At 41.8% G+C, this 19,148-nt stretch overlaps 1 protein-coding gene across 3 annotated transcripts in view; it reads left to right on the forward strand.

Moving 5' to 3' along the window:
* Positions 1-19,148, forward strand: part of LOC109275508 (contactin-associated protein-like 3) — a 192,761-nt gene that overhangs the window by 15,779 nt on the left and 157,834 nt on the right. For 2 of the 3 annotated variants that reach the window (XM_053907750.1, XM_053907748.1), the window contains exon 2: positions 16,361-16,471. The exons of the other annotated variant lie outside the window; for it this stretch is intronic. In XM_053907750.1, the coding sequence (XP_053763725.1) occupies positions 16,361-16,471 (111 nt within the window). The remainder of the gene's footprint in view (positions 1-16,360; positions 16,472-19,148) is intronic. 3 annotated transcript variants of the gene reach the window in all.

The following is a 19,148-nucleotide window of genomic DNA, read 5'->3' on the forward strand; positions in this document are numbered from 1 at the left end:
GCTCTGTGCTCGTTGCTCACAGCACAGAGCCTGCTTGGGATTCTCTCTCCCCTTCTCTTTTCACATCTCCCCTGCTTGTGCTCTCCCTCCGTCCCCCTCCCTCTGTCTCAAAATAAATGAATAAAACTTAAAAAAAGAGATGTTGATGGATAAGTTTAGCAAGAAAGGAAATGATTACAGAGGGCAGTTATGAGAGGTGAGAATCTAGTAGTTGGTGTGCAAATCTGATCACACATTTGAGCAGTAATAAGGCTGTATGTATGGCATTGGTGTGGAATGAAAGTTGGTGGAATGCAAAGAGAGAAGACAAGGTAGATTGATGTGAGGAACTGAAAAGAAACATGGAAAGGGGTGATCAGACAGAGCGTGCTATGCTCCTTGCATTGTTTTGTGGAAGGAATTAAAATCTGTTTAATTTTAGACTTGGTTAAATTGTCAACCAGAATGCAGTGTAAAATTTTAAGGAGGCCCATGAGAAGAATAGTAATGGGGAGTATACATTCCAAACCAATGTAATAAAAAAAAATAGAATAAGTCCGGGGGGAAATTTCAATCTATTCACTAGAAAGCAAGAAGAGAGGGGGAAGAAAGAAAAGCTTTGGATACGATAGACAAATTAAGTGCATAAAGTAAAATATACCAAAGTGATAAGGATATAGAGATTTGAGGGACGCCTGGGTGGCTCAGTCAGTTAAGCATCTGACTTCAGCTCAGCTCATGATCTTGCGGTTTTTGAGTTTGAGCCCCATGTGGGGGCTCTGTGCTGATAGCTCGGAGCCTGGAGTCTGCTTCGGATTCTGTGTCTCCCTCCCTCTCTGCCCCTCCCCTGCTCATGTGCATGCGTGCACACACTCTCTGTTTCTCTCTCTCTCAAAAATAAATAAACATTAAAAAAATTTAGAGATTTGAATAAAGTAATTCCAGTTTTTATTTTTATGGGCTTATATTACATCGGACAGTATTACTCACAGTTCCAACCACATATAAAATATTTACTTTTTTATTTGACCAAAAAGCCAATTTTAACCGATTTCAAGGTGTTGTTAACATAAAAGTAAATGAAAATTTCCTAAAATGGAAAAGAAATAATGCATCTCGATTACAGAAGCCCATGTGGTGCTGAGTTAGATAAATGGAGGACAACAGTGGAAATTGTCAAATGAAAATAGTGGAAGTGGAAAAACAGGGAAACACGGTCCCAGGTTTGGCCACCGAAGAGAATGACGTGAACTGATTTGCTATAAGGGAATGACAGTTTGCTTGCTGTGGAGCAGTAATCAGGAACCAAAGGAAGGGGCGAGAGAAATACAAGCTAGGAGGGAAAATAACTTTTATGCTAGAAATTTTCGGTCGAACTGTTACGTAAAACTCCGTAAGACATGAGTGGGGAGCATGACAAGGGAGAGTAAACTCTTACTAATATTCTTTGGGAAATAAGTAAAATTTAGCCCTGGATGTTGTTCAAAAAGTAAGTATTGCGTTAAAATAAAGGATAATCAGTGGAAAATGAATTAAATGTGATACTGCGCATGCTGTTCAACGTCACGAAGCCGATGTGCCTCTTTAGGAAAAAGTCGTGTTTTCTGCTTCGCGTTTTGCTACGATCCTATGCTTTTATTCATTCATTTGTCTCTTATCTGATATCGAGAGTATTCTTCATTAAACAAAGGAAATGTGTTTATGCTTGAGAATGGGTGAGTGGGGTCATTTAAGTGTGTGGAGGGTTTCATCTAATCTCTTTTCCTTTTCTTTTCAAAGTTTAGTTATTTAATTTGAGAGAGAGAGAGAGAGAGAGAGAGAGAGAGAGAGAGAGAGAGTCGGGGGAGGGGCAGAGAGGGAGAGAGAATCCCAAGCAGGTCCTGAGCTGTCAGCACAGAGCCCGACGCGAGGCTCGAACTCCCGAACCGTGAGATCATGACCTGAGCCGAAGTTGGACGCTTAACCGGCTGAGCCCCCCAGGTGCCCCTAATCTCCTTTCCTTATGCACTGCTGGCAGAGTTTCAGTGACAATTGTAAAAATGACAATTGGTCATTTGATAAGTTACTGGGACATTTTTCTGTGGGTGATTGAAGTCTTGAGCTATGTCTCATCTTTTAGAAGAGAACAAAATATTAGATTTTATCATGCATTTGGCTGTTAAAATCTGGAGTTCCCTGAGGGTTAGCAGATTTGTGTCTTGTATAAACTAATTTTAGGTTGTGTGGTTTTATATAATGCTTTATACATGGTGCAGAGAGAAGAGTCAGGTTTATAAAAGAGAAGGCAGTGTCTATACATGGTATAATTCAGCGCATGCTGTGAATTTTAAATTTCTACTTGCTCCTGAATTAAAACATTTCCCCTCCTTTTTGACCCGAGTGCTATATATGTATCAGCACAGCCTGGAAGGTTAGTAGAAAAACCCACCCTCTTTGGGTACATTTTTTAAAGAAATGTTTAGTTGCACCCTGTGAAAATAACACCAAGTAGATATATTATGTTTATAAGTGTATCTAATGAGATATCTGAGAATGTAGTGCTTTATTCGGTAGTAGTCTCAGTTTTATGGGTATGTACGTGCACTCAACACACACGCGCATGCGTGCTCCCTAAAAATGATTGGATTTTCCACTCGTGTAACAGCAGTGGCCTCTAGTTTTGAATAAACATGAACAATTAAAGCAAATGATTGTTTTATGGAAATTTTTTTGGCAGAGACCCAAGTTTCCAGCGAACTGTTACTATTTACATTTAAATAATTTCTGGGTAAACATTACATTAAACAGCAATGCTGTAATATACTAGAACCTCGGTAGATTTAAACCACAAAATATTTAACAGTGAGTGAATTGTATTAAAACTTTAAGTATCGTCTGAATTCCATACCGCATCTAATTCCATAATATCAAAACCTTTCTCTCTCCCCCCTCCCCCCCCATATATTTTGTATACGTTCTTGGAACTCTGCAAAGAAATTACTGTCCTGTGCTCCCTGCCCCCCGCCCCCCCCCCAACAAAATGGGAGAAACGGTATTTTGTGGAGGAATGATGTACAGACACCCGTGCTTGGGATGCATTGACCGTGCTTCCGTCCATCACCTGCAAACCCCTTTTGAACAACTGTCCTTTGTTAAGTCTCTGAGGGGAAAGAAGAAGGGAGGAGGAAGCCGAGGAAGGAGCAGAGGAGGGAGGGAGGGAGGATAGGTAGAAAAGGCAAGTGTAGGGGCACCTGGGTGGCTCAGTCGGTTAAGCGTCCGACTTCGGCTCAGGTCATGATCTCACGGTCTGTGATTTCGAGCCCCGCATCGGGCTCTGTGCTGACCGCTCAGAGCCTGGAGCCTGTTTCAGATTCTGTGTCTCCCTCTCTCTCTGACCCTCCCCCGTTCATGCTCTGTCTCTCTCTGTCTCAAAAATAAATAAACGTTAAAAAAAAATTAAAAAAAAAAAAAAGAAAGAAAAGGCAAGTGTATCCAAATTACAAAACAAAGCTTGTGACCAGACTTTTACCTGAGGTCACACCAGCGTTTTGAACTTCCCAGTTGGTTATTTCAAGCACAAAATACATACTTACTTGTTTATTTAATGTTTGTTTATTTTTCAGAGACAGAGACACAGAACACGAGCAGGGAAGGGGCAGAAAGAGAGGGAGATGCAGAGTCCCAAGCAGGCTCCAGGCTCTGAGCTGTCAGCACAGAGCCTGATGCGGGGCTCGAACTCACGAACCGTGACCTGAGCCGAAGTCGGTCGCCACCCGGGCGTCCCAGGAAATACGTATTTCTTTACAATGGCGTGTATTCTGTTTCTCATTCTTATAAAGCAGTGAGTCTTTAGCTTGGGAATATGTTAGTTATTTTGTTTGTATTGTTTTAAATCCTTTGCAGTGAAAATGCCCAAACACCAAATATTCTTTCCAAGATAGCATAAAAAGTTCTCATGTAACCTAAGTCTTGTCCTAAAAATCCAACTATTTGTTACAATATTTATGGATCAAATATGATAGCACGTTTTTAGGATTTTTTGGTTACATTTTGTTAAGTTTTTAGAAAAACTCATGCAAAAGTTTTCAATTGTTTTACAATCATGTAGTCTCAGGGAATTAAATAATTTTGGGGGCGCCTGGGTGGCTCAGTCAATTGAGCCTCTGACTTCGGCTCAGGTCATGATCTCACAGTTCATGGGTTCGAGTCCCGCGTCAGGCTCTGCGCTGACAGCTCGGAGCCTGGAGCCTGCTTCGGATTCTGTGTCTCCCTCTCTGCCCGTCCCCTGCCTGTGCTTGCTCATTCTCTCTCTCTCCCTCTCTCTCAAAAATAAACATTAAAAAATTTAAAAAACTTGTGCTTCCAATGTTCAGTGGAGAAAATTGAGAAACTTTACAAAGTTTGCCCAGCGTTTCAAAAGAAATCACTCCTCACTCAAGAAATGTTTATTAGGCATTTGCTCCAGGAGGCAGTTCCTCTAGAAGCAGCATTTATAGAATGAAGCTGTGTGATCTTGTGACAATTACAATGCTTTGGTAATTCACGGGAGCGATGCGCAAACAGAAATATTAAGAATATTGAGAATCGAGGCACCCCGGATTGCCCTGTGACCATTTTAACAAGGTGAGGATAGTTTGTGGGGGTCAGACTCTGCCCCTTGACCCGGCTGTTTCAGATTGACGTGCGAGCAGTTGGTTCTCTAGCTAATGAGCTGTGGGCAAGCTAAAATCTTTTCAACCTAAACATTTAGGGCAAAATCAATGCCCACACGAGCCTACAGCTTTGTTTCTCTCGTGCGTCTTTCCGGGCAGTAGCTCGATAGGGTTTCAGACTTTTGAAACGGTGTCTTCTGTGCTGCCCACTCGCCAATCCTCGTTCAAATGCTACCCGCCGAACAGGACACAGATGCCAGGGCCGCTTACGGGCAAACAGGTGGCCACGTGGAGACGCCATCCCTGCAAGGGAGGCTTTCTTGCACAGCAGAGATGGTGTGTTTCCTCCTCTGAAGAGCAGAGGAGGATTTGTGTCTGCCTTGAGGACACAAATACCATCGGTTGTATCTGAAATACCCTGCTTTGGTGGGGCTCAAAACTCACTACGTCAGAGTTTCCCGGGGTGGGGCGTGGGGAATGCCCGGTTTTTTTATTTTTTATTTTTGTTATTGTATTTTATTTATTTACTTACTTGTTTTTAAATATTTTTGAGAGAGAGAGACACACACACACGCAAAGCACAAACGGGGAAGGGGCAGAGAGAGAGAGAAGGAGACACACAATCCCGAACAGGCTCCAGGCTCCGAGCTGTCAGCACGGAGGCCAACACGGGGCTCGAACTCGTGAACCTCGAGATCGTGACCTGAGCCAAAGTTGGACGCTTAGGCGACTGAGCCACCCAGGTGGCCCAATGTTTTATTTTTATTTTTTAAGTTTACTTATTTTTGGAGAGAGAGAAAGCAAGGGTGAGGGTGTGACAAAGGGAGAAGGGAGAGAGAATTCCAAGCAGGGTCCACGCTGTTGGTGCAGAGCCCGATGTGGGACTCGAACTCATGAACCATGAGACCGTGACCTGAGCCAACATCAGGAGTTGGATGCTCAAGCGGTTGAGCCCCCCACGTGCCCCTGAGAATGCCAATTTTTAAAATGTCCCGGGTGCTTTTCACTGGTGTTCTAGTTTGGTGACTTGCTCACTGATGTGTAAGGGATTAGCGGGTCCTGCCTGGGGTCTGGGAGAAGCCCCGGCAAGGGCCGCGTGGGACCCCTGCCACCTTGTAGCCAGAGCACCTCTGTGTCTCTGGGGGTCCTGTCGGGGAGCCACGTAATTTCACGTATGAAGAAAGGTCTCGTGGGCATCAGTGTACAAGAGACTAATTGCTCTGCCCGTCCCCCCCCCCCCCCCGCCCGAATTGTATTGCACAAAATTATATGATCTTGACCCATCAAGAGATGTCACTTTCTTACAATTCAGGGACGGAATTTCTTCCTGAAAGACACCTGAGTGTGGCAAGTTACTGACTCTCACTGACACGCCGTGTCTAAGCAGGAGCTAGAATGTCTCCTGCAACGAATCCTTCCTGCGCTATCTCCACAGGCTGGTGGGGACCCCTCCCCGCTCCTCGTGTTTGCCTGCGTCCCTCTGTGACACGCCTGTCCCACACCCCGCGCGGAAACGCATGCCCTGTCTCTCAGGACGAATTTGGCTGCCTCAGTGTTGCAAGCTCAGTATGCGTTGGAGAGGAACCAGGGCTTAGATACGGAGACTCAAGAAAGTTTTTCTCGGGACGCCTGGGTGGCTCGGTGGGTTAAGTGTCCGGCTTCAGTTCAGGTCCTGATCTCGTGGTTCGGGAGTTCAAGCCCCGCGTCGGGCTCTGTGCTGACAGCTTGGAGCCTGCAACCTGCCTTGTATTCTGTGTCTCCCTCTCTCTTTGCCCCTCCCCTGCTTATGCTTTGTCTCGCTCTCAAAAATAAATAAAGATTAAAAAAATTTTTTTTAAATAAGAAAGTGTTTCTCCAACTCGTGGCCGATTTAATTCAGCACGCGTTGACCAGGTGCCTGCCACGTGGCAGGCACGGTGCTGGAAGCTGAGGAAATAAAGACAAATACTAGTTCTCTATAAAACCTGCTGACCCCGTACGAGAACGGGGTGATTCGTGAAAATGGCACCAGGTGTAATTTTTAGAACCACAGTTGTCATTGGTGCCTTTTGCTGAATGTCAGTTTTCAGGGGCCTTGGTGGATAATAATTGGGATTGTTAAATTTTTGCCTTTCAAACGGGTCCAAATTCTCGGCTCCTTTAGGGTGCGGAAGCAGGGAAATCAGGGAGGAAACTGAAAAGTTCTCTCTCCAGAGCTGTGATTCCTCTGAGGTTCGGAACTCACGCGGCGGTGCGTGCTTTTAAAGCCAGGAAGGAATAGACTTGATCCTTTCAGTTGCCGGGCCAAGTGCCAGAGCTAAATTTCACAAAGGGCCTTCTTGGCATAGAGCTGGAACAAAATCAGTGTAAAGATGAAGCGTTTATGTCCCTCTTCAGGGAAGTTATTTGAATCATAGCCTTGATTCTTAAGTGAATTCTCAGCTGTTGATACAAAGAAAGCCTTCGTTGTCTAATGGACACTAGTTTTTAGAGCAGTTTTCTGTTCACAGCAAAATTAAGCAGAAGGTACAGAGATTTCCCGTATCTCCCCCTTACCCCCCGCACATGCACAGCCGCCCTCCTTATCGACAGCCGCTATCAGAGGGGTTCATTTATTCAAACTGATGCTCTGGGGTTGGTACATCATTACCACCTAAAGTTCACCCAAGTTCGGGTTCACTCTTGGTGTGTATTCTGTAGCGTTTGCCAAATGTGTAATGTCACATACCCCCTCATCGCTATGTCACACAAAATCCGGTGACCACTTCCTGAACACTGACAACTGCTGACCTCTTTCCCGTCTCCATAATTTTGCTTCCTCCAAAATGTCGTCGAGTTGAAGTCAACCTGGATGTAGCGTCTTGACACTGGCTTCTTTCACTTAGAAATAGGCATTTAAGGTTCCTCCATGTTTTTTTCATGGCTTGACAGCTCATTTCTCTTTATTGCTGAAAATACTCCATTACCTGGTTGTGGCACCCACAGGTTGTTTGTTTGTTTCATCCATTCACCTACTGAAGGATACTGTGTTCGCTTCCAAGTTTTGGCAATCAGCGAATCAAGCTGCTATAAATCACGTGTGCGTGTTTTTGTGTGGACATTAAGTTTTCAACTCGTTTGGGCAAATACCAAGGAGTACACTTGTTGGGATGCATGGCGGGAGTATATTTAGTTTTGTAAGAACGTGCCAAATTGTCCTTCCAAGAAGACTGCCATTTTGCATTCCCACCGGCAGTGGATGAGAGTTCCTCTTGGTCTACGCCCTCGCCAGCATTTTCTGTTGGCAGTGTTCCAGGTGTTGGCCATTCTGATGGGTGCGTGTTGGTATCTCATTGTTTTAATTTCCATTTTCCCTGATGACATATCGTGTTGAGGCTCTTGTTATATGTTTATCTGACATCTGCGTATCTTCTTTATGGAGGTGCCTGGAAGTCGTTGGACCATTTTTGAGATGGAGTTTTTTTGTTTTTGTTTTTGTTTTTAATTGTTGAGTTTAAGAGGTTTTTTTTTTTTTTATATTTTGGACAACAGTTCTTTGTCAGATGTATCTTTTTCAAATACCACCTCATGCCAGTCAGAGTGGCTTAAATGAACAAATCAGGAGACTGTAGATGCTGGAACGGGTGTGGAGAAACGGGAACCCTCTTGCACTGTTGGTGGGAATGCAAACTGGTGCAGCCACTCTGGAAAATAGTGTGGAGGTTCCTCAAAAAATTAAAAATAGATCTACCCTATGACCCAGCGATAGCACTGCTAGGAATTGACCCAAGGGATACAGGAGTGCTGATGCATAGGGGCACTTGTACCCCAATGTTTATAGCAGCGCTTTCAACAATAGCCAAATTACGGAAAGAGCCTAAATGTCCATCAACTGATGAATGGATAAAGAAATTGTGGTTTATATACACAATGGAATACTACGTGGCAATGAGAAAGGATGAAATCTGGCCATTTGTAGCAACGTGGATAGAATTGGAGGGTATTATGCTGAGTGAAATAAGCCAGGCAGAGAAAGACAGATACCATATTTTTTCACTCATGTGTGGATCCTGAAACTTAACAGAAGACCATGGGGGAGGGGAAGGGGGAAAAAAGTTACAGAGAGGGAAGGAGGCAAAGCATAAGAGACTCTTAAATACTGAGAACAAACTGAGGGTTGGTGGGGGGTGTATAGGCATTCAGGAGGGCAGCTCTTGGGATGAGCACCGGGTGTTGTATGGAAACCAGTTTGACCATAAATTATATTTAATATAAAAAAATAAAGTGCTAATCTAATTCTTTCAAAAAAAAAAACCAAAGAAAAGACTGTCTTTTCTCCATTGTGTTGCCTTTTTCTCCTTTGAAAGATAAGGCGGCTGTATTGTGTGGGCCTGCTTCTGGGCTCTGTTCTGTTCCACTGATCTGTTTGTCAAGTTCTTTTGCCAATAACGCATCATCTTGATCGCCGTGGCTTTGTAGTAAGTCTTGAAGCCGAGTGGTGTCAGTCCTCCAACTTTAACATTGTGTTGGCTATTCTGGGTTGTTTTTTCTCTCCATGTAAACTGTAGAATCCGGTTTGTTGATAGTCACAAAATAACTCGCGGGGATTTTGATTGAGACTGCCTTGGTTGATAGACCAAATTGGAAGAACTGACATCCTAACAGTATTGAGTCTTCCTATTCTGGAGTATGGAATATCTCTCCATTTATTTAGTCTTTTTTTTTTTATTTTATGCATCCGTGTTTATAGTTCTTCTCATATACATCTTGTACATATTTTGTTAGATTTATGCCCAAGTATTCCATAATTTTGGGCGGGCATTAATGTAAATGGTGTGTTTTTATTTTAAATTCAACTTATTCATTAATGGTATATAGGAGACTATTTGATTTTTGTGTGTTAACTTTATGTCCTCTTGGCTTATTAGTTTCAGGGTTGTTGTTGTTTTTTGTCAATTCTTTGGAATTTTCTACATAGATGATCGTGTCATTTGTGAACGACGACAGATTTCTTTCTTCCCGATCTGTATCCCTTTTATTTCCTCTTCTTGTTTCATTGCATCAATTAAGACTTCCGGTAGGATTGTGAAAAAGAATGGGACGTCCTTGTCTCGTTACTGATCTTAGTGGGAAAGTTTTAAGTTTGTCACCTTCAAGTATGATTTCACAGTAGGTTTTTTGTAGATATCCTTTTTCAAGTTGAGGAAGTTCCCCTCTGTTCCTAGTTTAAGAGTTTTTACTATGAATAGGTGTTGGATTTTGTCAAATATTTTTTTTGTGCACCTGTTTAAATGACTGATTTTTCTTGTTTAGCTTGTTGATGTGGTGGGTTAGATTAATTGCTTTTTGAATGTTGTTGAATCAGTCTTGTATACCTGGGATAAATTCCACCTGTTCATGGTATATAATTCTCTTTATACATTTTTGGATTCAGTTTGCTAATGTTTTGTTGAGGATTTTGCATCTATATTTATGAGAGATATTGGTCTATAGGTTTCTTTTCTTGTAAAATCAATGATTGGCTTTGGTACCATGGTAATTCAGTTGTCATAAAATGCATTAGAAAGTATTCCCTCTGCTTCTGTCTTCTGAAAGAATTTGTAGAGAATTGATAAAATTTCTTCCTTAAATGTTTGGTAGAATTTACCACTGAAGCCATTTAGACCTGGTACTTTCTGCTTTGGAAGGTTATTAATTATAGCTTCAAATTCTCTGATAGATATAGGCCCATACAGATTGTCTTCCTTCTTGTGTGAATTTGGCAGATTATATCTTGTAAGGAGTCCATATCATCTAGATTATCTTTTTTTTATTTTGTTTTCTTTTTATTTTTTTAATATATGAAATTTATTATCAAATTTGTTTCCATACAACACCCAGTGCTCATCCCAAAAGACACACTCTTCAATACCCATCACCTCCCCTCCCCTCCCTCCCACCCCCCATCAACCCTCACATATCTAGATTATCAAATTTGTGGGCAAAGAGTTGTCCGTATTACTTCTTTATTAGCCATTTAATGTCCATGGGATCTGTAGTGATGTTCTGTCTTTCATTTCTGATACTGATAATTTTTGTCTTCTCTCTTTCTCTTTTTTAAGCCAGCTTGGCTAGAATCTTTTACTGTCTTTTCAAAGAGCCAACTTTTGGTTTTGTTAATTTTCTCCACTGATTTCCTATTTTTAATTTTATTGATTTGTGTTCTAACAAGAAGACTTTTTCAAAGTTGATTTTGTATATTTGAGTTACAGATTTTCTGGAAGTTTAAAGTCAGATCAGTAGGCAGAAAGCTTCTTTTTAAAAAAAAATTTTTAACATTTATTCATTTTTGAGAAACAGAGCATGCGTGGGGGAGGGGCAGAGAGAGAGGGAGACACAGAATTGGAAGCAGGTTCCAGGCTCTGAGCTGTCAGCTCAGAGCCCGACGTGGGGCTCGAACTCACAACGTGTGAGATCATGACCTGAGCCGAAGTCGGAAGCTTAACCTACTGAGCCCACCTTCGCCCCCCTGGAAGCTCCTTTTATTAACAAATATCTGCCCAGCTACATCTTACCTACCATTTGGATTTCAGAATTTGGAATATACTATTCTGTAATTTAAAATTTTCTCAGAAACATGTAAGGCATTTTACAAATGCATTGATCTAAAAGAGGAAACACTACCAGTATGAATTCAGTCAGCTGGAGGGAACATGAGGTATAATTTAATCGTAAGAACAATGATTATTTCACATTTATACCTAATAGTAGGTGCAGTTAATGGATATTAATTTGCTATATCGCATCACTAAAATTAACGGCAAGTTGTTTTTGTAGTGTTACTATTTGATGTACAATAAACAGCGAATCCTTCAGTGCTGAGGAGTAATTTCATAGGCAACATCTGGATCTCGACGTATTCATTCAACAGCTGTGATTCAATACAGTGAACATAAACCAAATCTTTGAGATAATTCATGACATACGTTACGATAAGAGAGGAAGCCTAGAAGTAAAAACAAAAGTGCTTCACTTTGGACTGTACTAATGGACAGGTGTGCACCCTCTGCAGGTGTGAAACTATTAAATAAAGTAGCCAGGAACTTGGAATAATGGGCCCTTTCTGACTTTGTTCTCCCAGCGATCCAACTCTATTCTGTTATTGGGATGTGTAACTTACTAGAGCAGACGAGAAATCGGAAATCGCCTCCGCTTTTCTCCACCTGAGTTTCTAACAGGCCGGGCCACGAGGGTCATGCAGGTAACCAGCACAGACTGGTGCAGTTGTCCAAGCTCGTGGAATGCCCAGTTGCTATTGCCAAGTAGAGACCCACATGGGGTGGTTGCAGGCCTGAGCACACAGCAGCACACGTTTTCAGGGGCACGTGAGGGTAGGGGTGGGTGAGATGGGGTGGAGAATTATTCAGGGGTCACTAGAGCATCCTGTACGCCATGCTTACAAACTTGGGATGTCCTACAGATTCTGGGGGGTCATTACCTCCTGTCCACGGTGTATGCCTCTGAAGGTTGGAAACGGGCCCATGCCCCAGAACATTTGGCCAAGTTCAGAACTGTGGTCCAAAGTAGTGAAGACATGGATTGGGACTCTGCATGGATTGGGACTCTGTAAGCACATACCTCGGGAAGGGCAGGAAGGTGGCCCTAGATGTTCACAAAGTTCTCAGAGGCCTTGATGGGCCACCAGGAATGGTGGATATTGGAGTGACAGACCGGCTCCGGGTCTTAGTCCTCTTGACAGAGAGAGATTCCCAGGTATCACCAGGCTCTACTGAGTCCAAATGTTCTTGCTGGTCCAGTGGCCAAGGGGCGTGGCCTGGTGTGCATCTGGGCCTTGATTCAAGCTGCCCACTTGGGAAGGGCAAGTAGGGCCAGAAGTCCAGCTCCAGGGGACTTGGTGACTCGCTCTCTCGTCCATTCCAGGGACTAGAGTCCGTTATGGTATGTTCAAGTCCGAAAAACAAGCAGCCAGCAAACATGAATTTTCTGTGTTGGGGAATTGTTAATCTTGTCCAAAAGGTAATGCATCTGGGGCGCCTGGGGGGCTCAGTCGGTTAATCATCCGACTTCGGCTCCAGGTCATGATCTCAAGGCTTGTGAGTTCGAGCCCCGCGTCGGGCTCTGTGCTGACAGCTCAGAGCCTGGAGCCTGCTTGGGATTCTGTGTCTCCCTCTCTCTCTGCCCCTCCCCCACTCTTCACACTCAGATTGGCTATGTTCCCCAGTTGCGGGAAGTTCCAGATTTCTAAGATTTCATCTGGAAAAAAAAAAAAAGATACGAGTTTGAAAAACGGAAGCTGAAATATTGTTTTATAATTTCAGTCTAAGGCTGTTCTGTTGGTGAGACAAACAATAGGCTTTTGATTAAAACGGCATTGTGATAGGGACAACTGCTGAGACCAGGTTTGAGCATCCCATAAATATGAATTTATTATATCAGAATGCACACAAGGATGTCCCTAGCACTCTGATCTGAGTCATACATAAATCATGAACAATTGTGGTGTGTTTATTTTTTTTCCTCTAAAACACATGACAATGGATCATCGCCTTTCTGTTAGAATCCTTAAGCTTCTCTGAGAACGTAACCTTGAGTACATTTGGACCCCTGACGGATGAATGCATTTCAAAATTAAGATTATTGCATAGAATCCTTCTTATGAATATGAGTGGTTATTATGAAGGGAAATAAAATTACTTTAGCTTCTTTAACTGTAATATTGTCTGTCTATTTTCATATGTTAATTCTCATAAGCTCATTATTTGTACTCGAGTTGCTTCTCCCCCTAAGTGATAAGTTGTGGTTCTTTAAAGTTGTTTTGCCATTTCACTTGTTAAAAACCATAATTTGTGAATAATTCTTGTAGCTTTGAAACGTTTCAGGGATCCTCTATTTTTTTGGACAGAAATAGTATTCCTCAGATTATTCATAAGAATGATATTCATTTAGTGGGATTCGAATGTCTTTTCATGATGCCAGAAAAAGAAAATGAAATTGGGTCTTGACATTTTTTTTGCTCCAGGAATCTTAGTAGAAAATAGAGACGTTTCAGATTGAAAACAGCAGTTACTGGAGGTTTGGGATGACTCCCGAGCCTTTACCTTGCGTGGATGTGATTCAGTGAGAAACACACCGAATGCTTGGAAAACACTGTCCGAATCCACAGCCGCTCCTCTCCAGGTGCCTCATAGGATGTGACCACCTTGTTTCAGACCACACATATTCTCAAGATTTACTATGTTGGAGTAAATTGGAACACCGTCTTTAGAAGCCTCTGAGTTAGACTAAATAAAGACAGTTTTAAAATAAATCTTATAAATTGTTATTCCAAAGGAAGGATTACATCACAAAAGCTATTACTTTTTTTTTGTTTTTTTTAAAGACCAAGCTTCTTATGTCTTCTTTGAGGAAAGAATAAAAAAATGACAATATGGTTTGGAACTTTGAACATTGCCTTCCACGTATACACGAAAGTGTCCTTCTAGAATATTTTGAAGGAACTTACGAAGCGTTGACTTGTTTTATGATAGTTAGAATGATAAAAGCAAATACTTTTAATGCTCGTAGCGGTCTTCTTAGTGTGTGACTCACCATTGACAGTTACGTGACTCCTTGCTGTACTGCTGGGGGAGTTGACTCCCCGTGGTATAATTATGCGCTATCTGCACAGTTATTCCCATTGAACTGATGAGAAAACTGAGGCTTAGGAAAGGGTGAGTGCCACCGGAAGAGTAGGCAGCCTGGCCAATGCCAGCCCCACCCAAGTCTGGCTCCAGAATCTATGCTAAGTTCTCATTAGGTTTCCAGCTTAAGGGGAGACTGTAAGTCTGTAAGTAGTGAGATCACAGTGGTGTGAGTGGAGGGGGCTGACGGGGTGGCATCGGGAAAGACTCTCGAAGGAATCTGTGTGGCGGCCAAGGCTGGGAAAAGAGCAGGCTTCCCAAGACGGGCGTTAATGGAAATAATCCTGTCTTGCTCTCAACCTTCAAGGTAGTGGCGAGGCCCCCGGGGCCTCTTTACGTACAGGCAGAATAAGGCGGGCCTGGTCTGCTCATCGTGCTGGCATCCCCTGAGAAAGTTCTAGGCTAACACTCAAGTTAGCACTGTTGACTGTGAACGGTAGACAACCCCCCTCCTCTGGAATTTTCTGAAATATTAATGATGCCCCAGTAATAACTCAACAGCTTTGTACTTCCAGTGTGCACACCCATATATGTGTGTCTGTGTGTGTATATATATATATATATATATATATGATTGGGAAGAAAGCTAATTATAGTGAAATGCTGATATCAATAAATTAGAAGTTGTAATATAATAAGTCTCCTTAGTTATTAGCACATTAAATAACAAAATCCGGTGGTGAGTTGAATACCGCTATTTTGAAGTAATGAGAATCATAAATAATATTTCTAGATAGCCGTGACAACAATGACTGCCATAAAAATATCTGTAATTTAGGATGGTAACAGATTTGTGGGCACTACTGAAAACATTGTGATTTGCCTGTATTCATGATTAAAGAAAGTGCTGAATTTTAGCTAGAGGTTAATGAAAATGAAGGTGTCGTTTTTGTTTTTTGTTTTCTATTTGTCTTTATAGGCTTCTTAAATCCTATTTGTATTCCATGTTATGAACCAGGTCAGGCAGGGTTCCTTGATTCAGTGTGTCTGAAAAGCCCTCTTAGGCTTTTCATTGGACTTCTAATGAATCTTTAGATCAACCTGGGGACGACTGATCCTTTAAAAATACTGTCTTCCTGTTGGCGACGACTGGAGTCTGTATTTTATGTAATGTCTTTCAATACAGTTGTTATAATAATCCCCATAAATGTTTTTCAGTTTTGGAAGATTCATTCTTAGATACTTTATGTGTTTTGTTATTATTTGGTATTCTGGTTAATTTATTTTCTAACCCTAGATTGAGTTTAAAATGAAGTGGGTGTGGGATATTGGGCTATTAAGCTAGTCAGTTACTTTTGGATTTTCTACCTGCACAATCATATCATCTGGAAGTGATGACAGTTCCTTTTTTTGTTTTTTCCCAATTCTGTGCTTTTAATTTTTAAATGTTCTCTTATGTACTGATAGGCCTTTCAGAGAAGCATTCAACAGAAGTGGTGATGCCTATTAAAATCTTTTTGATTTTAAAGGAAATTCTTCTAATAGTTCCCCATTGAGGGGCAGTGGGCTGGAGCCAACTTTTAGCAGCTAGCAAGAGCCAATCACTAACTTCTCATGAATTTTGTAAGTCAGCTGTCAAAATACAGCCGTCATTAAAGATGAAATGATTGGAAGTTACAATTAAGTAAATCATGTTAAAAACAAAGGTAAATTTTCCAAACACACAACTTAATTACTTAATTTCATGCCCTTTTTCTATTTATTATCTGTGCGCTGGATGTTGTTTCTGTATCTTGTATTTGCATATGGTGGAAATACTATCTAATGACGTGACGTGTGAACCTCTTTCCAATTCCATGATCGATGATGCCACGTTGACAGCTTCGAAGTGGCCACGATGGGAATCTTTACACCACGGAAAATGGCCAAGGTTCCCAATCAGGGCTTTTATTTGCTTTAAGAGACCGTGGTTGTACATTTACTAACACGTTTCTGCTTGAGACTGATGTTTGTTTGCTGCAGGTTCTCGCATTTTCTTAGCCTGTCAACTAAAAAGAAAAGAAAGAAGGAAGGACAGGAGCAAGGGTGGGAGGGAAGAAGAGAGGGAAGGAGAGAAGAAGACAGAACAGCCTCGAGCAGTGGGTTAACCTGAACTTGGTATTTTCCGCACAGATAGCTGTGACGCCCCACTGGCATCCACCTTGCCTCGAGCGTCCTTCAGCAGCTCCTCGGAGCTGTCCAGCAGCCACGGCCCTGGGTTTGCAAGTCTTAATCGCAGAGATGGTGAGTCTGATGCCGTCTTGTTGCTAATCCATCATGATTCTGCCTCAGAATAATTATTCTTCGTTAATATTCATTCTTGCGGTTCAAAAAGTAATTGTATCGCAGTTTAATGAAAATGAGGAAGCAGGTTCAACATGTTATCCTTTTGCTAGCTTCCTTCTTCTTTAGTATTAATCTCTTTTGTTTGTTTTGACATCTCCCTTCCCTGTCGGTTGCCAGCCAATGATCGTAAATGAGGTTCAGATCAGAAGGGAATTATTGGAGGCTCTAGACTATTTCCTATTTTATCATCCCTTTTTAGTTTTAGAACACTCTGGATGGGTGACTAGTCAAGTATGCTTCTCATGAGTAACTAAAACAACGAGTGAATGAGCCAATGTCACAGGCACTGGGGAACACTTAACAAGCCACTGCCTGGCATCCGTGCGATGTGAAGCTGCCATGGGATCGTGATGGGGAAACGGTTCCGTCCCAGGACGTGGCCTGGCAGGTACCTGGGTGACAGCTCCTGTTGAAAACAGATTCCCTTCCTATCGGTGGGAAGGGAGCTAATGGCTTTCTTTTTTGGAGATGCATTCATTCATTCTTGCTTCTTGAGTGTCACCGATTAAATTACTTTTTATCTTTTGCACAAATACTAGTTCAGTGGATTAAATAAGTTAATAAGCACACTTAAAAATCAAATATTTTACTACCTTTTCAAGGGATAGATTAGGGGCACCTGGCTAGCTCAGTCAGAAGAGTGTGTGACTCCTGATCTTGGGGTCATGAGTTTGAGCTCCCATGTTGGGTGTAGAGATTACCTAAAAGTAAAGGGATAGATGCATTTTTTGGTGAGATTAATTCAGAAAGTAAAATTTTATTTTATTTAAAAAAAATATTTTTTAAACGTTTATTTATTTTTGAGACAGAGAGAGACAGAGCATGAATGGGGGAGGGTCAGAGAGAGAGGGAGACACAGAATATGAAACAGGCTCCGGGCTCTGAGCTGTCAGCACAGAGCCCGACGCGGGGCTCGAACTCACGGACCGTGAGATCATGACCTGAGCTGAAGTCGGACGTTTAACCGACTGAGCCACCTAGGCGCCCCAGAAAGTAAAATTTTAAATTAACCGTGTCCCTTATAAATGTAAAGTCTGCAGATATTGCTAAGGAACTGAGTATTTTTCTCCCTTCCTTTGGTATTTCTAAGATCATAGTTTAAGTATAGCTTGAATTTTATTATGTCCTTAAAAATCAAGTGTGGGAACCCAGTAAGTGGCCAAATAGACTGGCAGGGCGGAGTAAGGACACAATGAAGACTTTTGGTGAGTTTAGGGTGGGAGAGCATGCCCGCTGTTGACCTGACGACCACCTTCATGGCCGTTTACTATGAAGAAGCATTTCTGGCCAGATATTTACTCCTCCAGATAATTACAAAGCATCATTCGTGATAATTTTTAGCATTCCAGTAAAAATATCTTCTCATTTGAAGCTAGGTTCCAATTAATAATTAAATGATCAGAGGCACCTGGGTGGCGCAGTTGGTTAAGTGTCCAACCCTTGATGTCGGCGCAGGTCATGATCTCACTGTTTGTGAGTCTGAGCCCCGAGTCAGGTCCTGTGCTGACGGCATGGTGCCTGCTTGACATTTTCTCTTCCCCTCTCTGCCCCTCCCCTTCTTGGGCTCACACATGTCCCCCCCCCCCCCCAAAATAAATAAATAAACATTAAAAAAATAAATGATCAAATTTACTATTTTTGGTCTGGTGGTTACTCTAATAGCCAGCTCAACATCTAAACTTTCCAGTGGTTGCCCAAAGACTGTCAAAACTAAATAAGCACCACATTTAATTAGTTTAAAGAATCCCAACGGGCCTGTGTATTGTGTTTCTGATTTGCAGGGACAGAATATCTTTATGATTCAGGCCTCTTGTGCTGTCAGTATGGTGACACTGGGAAGTTTATAAACATTAGAAGGGAAAATCCTGATGTTTGAGATGAATTTATTTCTACTACATTTAATTAAGAAATTAATAACAGCATATGATAAGCAGCCTTTATAAAATGGTAAGTATAAAGCTTATGTATTATGTTCAGACCACTCTCTTTGCAAATTTAATTTTTTTAAGAGAGTGGCAATCAACTGACGAGGTTGTTGCTACTCTAATTGTACACAATGCACATTTCACTGACTGTTCCTTCATTTTACCATCTGATTTCATACGCATTCCTAAAATGAGACTGAGATACACAGTTTATCAATCAATATTCCTTCGGAAGGATTATCTGTATATATTTTCTGTTAAAAGCCAGCATCCCAGATTCTTTCCTCCCATTTCCTTTGCCTTTGTAAATGCTGGAGAACGTGTTGGTTCACTTCAGTTTAGGGTATTATGATGCAAAATGTGAATTGTATAAAATGTGGATGATTATAATGATGATGATGATTCTTCATACATAGTAGTTTTAGCTTTTTTGAAACCTCTGTGCGTGATCTGCTGATGAAGATCTTGTTAGATTACCTGATTGTATGACTAGTTTCCTTGGTCTGTGTTGTGGGACTTGGAGGTTTTAAAGAAGGTGGTCTTTCTTACCTTCCTAGTTTCTTATTTTGCATAGAAGTCATTGAGCTTTTACGACTTTGTATGAAAAATTAGAAATATCTGAAATATCATGGCCTCTTTGGGGAATTTTA

Source organism: Panthera pardus, unplaced genomic scaffold, assembly GCF_024362965.1.
Source record: "Panthera pardus isolate Hobbes unplaced genomic scaffold, ASM2436296v1 HiC_scaffold_20, whole genome shotgun sequence".
In the NCBI taxonomy this organism is placed as follows: Eukaryota; Metazoa; Chordata; class Mammalia; order Carnivora; family Felidae; genus Panthera; species Panthera pardus.